Source organism: Hydra vulgaris, chromosome 05, assembly GCF_038396675.1.
Source record: "Hydra vulgaris chromosome 05, alternate assembly HydraT2T_AEP".
Taxonomy (NCBI): Eukaryota; Metazoa; Cnidaria; class Hydrozoa; order Anthoathecata; family Hydridae; genus Hydra; species Hydra vulgaris.
The window spans coordinates 42,080,688-42,087,888 of NC_088924.1; the positions used below are offsets into that span (position 1 = coordinate 42,080,688).

The 7,201-nt window shown below is 27.6% G+C and overlaps 1 protein-coding gene across 2 annotated transcripts; it reads right to left on the reverse strand.

The window, feature by feature from the left end:
* Positions 1-3,382: 3,382 nt before the first annotated feature.
* On the reverse strand, positions 3,383-6,445 carry LOC136080878 (uncharacterized). Of its 2 annotated transcripts, XM_065798243.1 has the most exons (7): positions 6,154-6,445; positions 5,739-5,850; positions 5,412-5,495; positions 4,793-5,028; positions 4,425-4,642; positions 4,008-4,167; positions 3,383-3,569 (listed from the first exon to the last, which is right to left on the reverse strand). In XM_065798243.1, exons 1-7 carry the CDS (start codon positions 6,443-6,445, stop codon positions 3,412-3,414), a joined length of 1,260 nt encoding a protein of 419 aa, XP_065654315.1. In that variant the 3' UTR covers positions 3,383-3,411. The 2 variants fall into 2 exon arrangements, with proteins under 2 accessions (XP_065654315.1, XP_065654316.1); XM_065798244.1 differs by lacking the exon at positions 4,008-4,167 and having other exon boundaries at positions 3,414-3,569.
* Positions 6,446-7,201: the final 756 nt, after the last annotated feature.

The window sequence follows — 7,201 nt, forward strand, 5'->3', positions numbered from 1 at the left end:
AATGATAACATATATTTATGCCAATATTTCTAAAGTACAATTTAAAACTGACCAAAGACATTAAAAAAAATTGCTGAAACTAAAGTTACTTTACTTCACTTTTAAATTGAAAGTTTCAATTGTTTATTAGTTATTTTGTTATGTTATGATATGTTATGTGAAATTATGTGTTTCTATTTTAATAACAGCAATTAAGTTTAACAGAAACCAGTTGTCACTTGGTATTGAAAATGTTCAACATTTTTGATACTGGTAGTTGTCAAATTGATCACTACCAATATCAAGTAGGGATGTACAGGATTTCGGCCCCTGTAACTTTGTTTCGAAATCCGGCTCCGGCCGGATTTGTCAGTAGAAATCCGGCTTCGACCGGATTTGGAAAAATCAAAACCGGTACAGCCTTGCATATATATAAATATATATATATATATATATATATATATATATATATATATATATATATATATATATATATATATATATATATATATATATATAAATTATATGTGATCAAATTTAAATAAAAACAAAAAACAGATGTAAAATTTTGTTTAAGTTTACTACTCTTGTAACTTTATCTATTCACTTAGGAAAAACATTGGATAGAAGTCAATTAATGAAGTCTATCCCAAATTTATTCCTGACTACTATGCATTGAAACTAGAAAATGCTAAATGTTTTCCAACATATTTATTCAATGATTATGGAATAAATCCTGCAAATGTTGCAGGATTTTTACGGCACTTGCACACATGTTAAAATATTTTTTCTTAACTATTCACATTATTTGGAACAAAATTAGATATTGTTTAGAATGAGAAAAAGCTGAAATGCTTGAACGGATTTAAAGACTTTTAAGATCAAGATGCAGAATTGCTGATGACTAAATTATTAAATTTTGAATATAACTGCTCCAAATTAAAAAAATTTCTCATGACTCACTAAACTGCTAATTTTATAATCATTAGAACAATTGTTGAGCAGCATCAAATCTTGACAGTGTAACTCTGACAATGTGACAGCGTAAATGGAAATTAATTTATAAATGAAAAAATTAGAAAAATTAAAAAATTTAAAATTAAAAAAATTATAAAATTAAAAAAAAAGTTTGAGATCAAAAACCCATTAAGATGGATCCATGGTAAAAAAAAATACAACAAAATGATTTTTTTAATTTTTTTAATTTTTGCTTTTATTAGAAATTAGCCCCAATCTTTCACAAAAAAGTGATTTTTGTTCTTTGTTTACATCAAAAACCTGTGTCATTTAAAATATATCTACTATGTTTTAAAATATTAAATAAATTAGTGCCTGAACAGACTCTTTGATAGAAATTTTTTTTTTTCTTGAAAAGTTTGTATTTCCCTGTCAACTTTTAGTCAAATTTTTGGATTATTTACCAAATTAGCCATTATGAAACGAAATAAAAATATAAATTACTCTTGCTTCAGGCACTTTATCAATGTGTTGTCTCCTATTTGTAAAATTTTTTGCCTGATAGCGCGAGTATTTTTTAAGCAGCAGTTGTTTTACATAACTCACTTTTTATGTATTTTTATGCTAACTTAGCAGTTTAAAATTCTTTTTTTTTTATTTATTAAAAAGTTTTTTGTTTACTGTTCATATTTTAATTTAAAAAAATCAAAAATAAAAGTATTAAATATTTTGGTTTTTTTACAATTAAGTTGGGTTTTTGGGTTTGGGATTTTGGATACCAACCAAGTATGTAGGGCATGTTACAAGAGTCCTTCATATTTTATGGACCTTCATATCCTTTAGAACATAAATCACTATTATATTAAGTTTTAATCTAATCTAATCTGACCCTGTTTATATAACACTTATAAATTGGCTTTAAACAAGATAAATAAAAAAAGAGTTTAATACTTTTATTTTGTATAAAAAATGTCAAATAATTTTGGAAACCTAAAAAAACCTTTATTTGGGTTTCTTTAAAATTTTAAAATAATGACTTTTTACTTATATCATTTTGTTTCTTATATAAATCAATACACATTGTACTATTGATCTAATAATTATTTGTTTGTTTGTTTAGTAATAATATAAAAAATTAGTTACATTTACCGACTTATACTACAAAATAAACTAATTCCTGATGATATACAATTCTTTTCATTGATATTACCTCTTGTAGTTTTTGTAGATATTAAATTAGAGGATTTTGAGAGAAGAATGAAAATTGCTTGCTCAAGCTTACCGAAATTAAATATACCTACAGTATATTTAATGCTACATAATCAGTTAATAAAGTTGGAAGGCCATGCTGCTCTTTTAAAAAAGCTTGATTATCTAGTACCGAACTACATCATGCAAAAACTACGAGCGAGTTCAAATACGAGACTGCAGTCTTGTATTTAAGACATTTATCAGGTGAATCTTTATTAGGTGAATATTGCTTAGTAGTTTTGTTAAAGTTTTAAATAAAAACCCCATTGAAGCTACTAAGAAAACTTTTTCTGATAAAGTTTTAGCATTATTTATTGTAGTGATAACGGGTGATGCGGAAGTTATCGGACAAAATAAAAACGTCAATAACTTATTTATAAATAAAAAAACAAACTACTATTATATTTTTTTTAAATAAAGCATTTATCTTTTAGTAAAAATATATTATCTTTTATATGAAAAAACACCACCATCTGCAATTGATCTCAATTTTGCTCTGACGCCTTTCATATGCGACTGTAAAAAGTTTAAATCAATTTCTTGTAGTTTTAGTTTAATGCGATCAATCAAAACTTGCTCTGTTGAAGCTTGCTAATCTCCCTCGTAAACCTTCTGTGCCAAATGTCTCCAAAAATTTTCAATTGGTCGTGCTCGAGGCACATTTGGGGGATTGGATTCTTTATCAACGTAATAAACATATTGGTCCATCCAATTTAGAGAATCTTCAGAATAATGAGAACTTGCTAAATCTGGCCAAAATAAATAGTTAAAGTCTCCATGATACTTGTGAAAAAATGGAATAAGTCGGTTTTCTAAACATTCATTAATATAGATTGATGAATTGATCGCTACAGCCTTGGAAGTGGCTCAACCCAGCCAGCCAAAAAACACGGGGCCCACACGGGGCCCGCATTGTTTAAAGTATGGGACCCGTACGGGAATCCCAGTCGGGACCCACAAGGTTTTGTCCAAGGGGCCCACACGGGAACCGCATGGGAACGTTTTTGGAAGGGTCCCGCACGGGAACCGCATGGGTACGTTTTTAGGAGGGTTGATCGCGGGATATGGTAATAAAACTGTTTTTAAGCTTAATTGTCTATACTGATCAGATTACGATTTGCCTGACCACACGCACGAGTATCACCGTACGGCAATCCTCAAATCTCCTAGAACGATAGTAAGTCTATATATTTTATTTAATAGCCGAATATTTTTTAAGTTTAACTATATTTCTGATAACAACAGATCAGCATTATCTGATAAAGATTTTTTTTTCCGGCTGTCTTGGCCTCGATCTCGGGCGTTGGAAAACCATTTGCGCAACTCGACCTCTATCTCCTTTTGGGTTGCATTAGCTGTCAATGCATTTCTTTTAACTGCACCTAAACACAAACGATAATAATAATAAATGTTAGTAAATATAACTAAAAGGTTTTAAATCCTTTTTAAAAAAATTTACTAACATTTAAACCAATAGGTTTAAAGTAAAAAATAGTAATTTATTGTAATGCCATAAATTAAATAGCCTATGACTAAATGTCTAATTGTAAACATGTAATTGTAATGTCAACATATCAGGATTTAAGCGTGTCAATGAATATGAATATATATATATATATATATATATATATATATATATATATATATATATATATATATATATATATATATATATATATATATATATATATATATATATATATATATACATAACATTAATTATAAGCAAATATATTATTTTTATGCTTACATATTAATTTAAATATATTCAAATATATTTAAAATAATATAGGATTTATTATGTGAAAAGCAAAACTTACCGCAGACTACTTCAAATATTTCCAGTTTTGAAAAACATACTTTTCCAGACTGTCCAGAGAGATTGCACAATCTTCCAAGATTATTAGACAGAACAAATTTCATCATTCTTTTGATGGCATCATCCAATGAGCTTCCACCAATATTTGACACAATACAAGTCTTAAAAAAGTAACAAATTTGATTTTTTTAGTAAAAAAAATAAATAATAAATGGAATTAAATTAGGAGATAATTGAATTATTAGTTTTATGACCGATTGCATTGCTAGTCTAACATTGTACAAATTTTTTTTGGTCAAGATATAATAAAGGGAAGGAGGTCTTAAAAAAAGAGGCAAGGCAGGTCTTGTAAGGATTGGGGGCAAACATAGATTAAAATAAACCAATAAATCAAAAAAAAAAAATCTTTATTTATCACCAATGTTCTCTTGATTGATCGATCTTTTAACTGCTCCTCCAAATCATCCATATCTTTGATACTGGAAATTGGAAGGTGAATGCCTATAGGCATTTCATTATCTTTTTCCACCTGAGGTGTATTTATTTGTCGCATAATGGATTGCAACATTACAGAATGAGTCTTTTGATTTTCTTTTATCTCTTCAAGGGTTGTTATCAACCTCTCCAAAAGAACAGCTAAATCATATATATTTTTTTTAATTATCAAATGTAAATAAAATGTTAAATAAAAATTATTATACAGTCATAGGTTTGATAAACTAATTTTAATGAACTTATAAAAAATTATCAATTAAAGAAATGTGCAACTTTTAAAAACAAGCTTACATGAGTTGATCGAACTTAATACATGAGCTGGTGTTTCTACAATAGTTTTTGATTGACTGGACAACACATCAGGTTGTAGTACACTAGGCTGGCCATCAGATGGATTGGATTGTGCATTATTTAGGTATTTTGATGCATTTTCCTTAATTTTAACCTGAGACTTATGTGAGCTTGATTGCATTGCCCTCAAGTGTTCAGGTGGTGTTGGTTTTGTAAAACCACAGGTGTTAGTATTTCTGAAATAACAATTAGAAAACAAACTAAATGTAAATGTTATAGGCTATATTAAACTCTTAAACTATTACTCGCAGGTCTATCCACACTCAAAATTAAACCATTTTATATTTCCTTAATTCAAATATAAATTTTAACAGCCTATGGGTATTAAATTTCCCAATAAACTTTACCAATCGCCTATTAAATCCACCTCACTACTAGTTTTTCAAATTTAATGACACCCCTAACTATTCCACATACCCTATCTATTAAAGACAATATTCACATCTCTCTTCTATAAAAATCTGAAAATATAAATAAAAATAAGAAAATCATAATACTAGTTTATTTATAATTCTTTTCATAATATTATATACATTATAAAAATAGAACTTTATCTTACTCTTTTATTAGGCTTTCTTGAAAAAAGTCTTCAACTTTATCATCATCCACTTCACTTTCATAGATGAAAGAATGTTTTCTTTTTCTATAAAACAATTATTATTTTAAATTATAATTATAAAATAAATAAAAATAAATTAATTAATTAATTGGTTTCATTATTAAAGCAACCAATATACAAAAATAAAAAATAAAAGTCTGAAAATAATCTGTAAATCTGAAAACCACCAAGTATATTTCTAAAAGTTAAAAATAAATTTGAAATAAGCATATGCTAAATTTTTTTTGTAACTCTGAACAAAAGTAAATCTTGCTTGAAATCACAAACCTAATTTTCCGTGTCTCCATATCTCTACAATCACCAGAATCATCTGTATCATAATCAACATTGGATGTCTCTTCAGCCAGCTTTGTTTTTTCTTTTGCACTTTTAAGAGTGTCTAGAAAAATTACTTATATTTTGTGTACATTGATTTGAATATTCAGAAAAATAATATAAACAACATTAGTTAAATATTATGCTCTAAACAATTTTAGTTTTAACTTCCTGCAAGTCTATGTATATTTTTGGCTGTTGAAAATTTGCACAGACAATATATTTTGGAAATAGGAGAAAGAAGAGATATTTTTTCTACCACTACCAAAGCATTTTGTATATGACTAATTGATAGTCCCTAAAGGACCTTTAAATTTTCTATTAAAAGACAAACACTAAGAATCTCAAAAAATTTAACAATACTTACTTGCAGTTCCCAGAATTCGTACTTTGTATAAAAGCCAGTGTTCTTCTGGATTGCTGCATGTTTTTTTGGCATTCAACACTTTGTTCGCTGATTTTGCTGGTGGATAGTAAAAATTTAAAACAGTTTTATTTTTGATTAAATTATTAACATCCCAGTTGAGTCTATCAACCATCCACTTGATTGGCAGAAAATCAATCTCTTGAGTCTCAATATATTCGAGAATAGCATACATTTTTGAAAATTTATTATTGTAAAAAGTACTGCAGAAATTAAATAAACAATAATAAGTCATGTAATCATAAAGCTTATAACTTACTCTTTCTTTAATTTTTTAAAATCAAATGAAAATAATCCAAAATAATTTTTGTCATAATAGAAATTTTTGTATATTTATTTATTTATGGAATAACAAATCGTATATTAAACATTCACACTGTAAACTATATTAATATGAAAAAAACTTGAAAACAATTTCATTAAAAATTATGAAAAATGCATTTGAGGTAAAGCAACAAATCCTTGTTTAAAAGGGAGTAGAATATACTTGGTCATGAGACTAGCAATAGGAAAGGTTCGTCTTATGCCAGTAAGTTTGGTAACAAAGTATATTGCAAGCGAAATGGAACTAACTGGATCTGAAAAAAATAGTTCCATATCTTCAAACTCTTCAAACACAACTAAAGCTTCATTAGGCTCAGCAAAGGTGGAATTATGCAAAATATTTTTTACAATTCCTAACTTATTTTCAACCTTGAAACAATTATCTCCAATTGATGTGGAAACAAAATAATCAGGTCCATGGTAATGTTTGAATTGGATATAAGATTGGTATTCAACAGGCATAGGACCATCTAAATGAATTTTCTTCAAGATTGGTTCTTTTTTATTGGAAGTGTCTTGATTGATGTTGCAGTGCCCTTCAATAATTTGGCGTACCACTTGACCAGTTGGATTTTGAGGCTTGCGAACTAATTTTTTCAATCTTCCTAGGTAACTTTCAAATCTAAACGCTGACACGTTATCAAGAACACCATAGCGTTTAGCATCA

Excerpts from the sequence above, each read along its gene's own strand:
- LOC136080878 (XM_065798243.1), bottom strand. The coding sequence starts at position 6,445 with ATGACTTATTATTGTTTATTTAATTTCTGCAGTACTTTTTACAATAAT. Across the intron at positions 5,851-6,153 it reads ACGAATTCTGGGAACTGCAA|ACACTCTTAAAAGTGCAAAA; the intron begins GTAAGTATTGTT and ends TAATTTTTCTAG. Across the intron at positions 4,643-4,792 it reads ATTAAGTTCGATCAACTCAT|CTGTTCTTTTGGAGAGGTTG; the intron begins GTAAGCTTGTTT and ends TATATGATTTAG.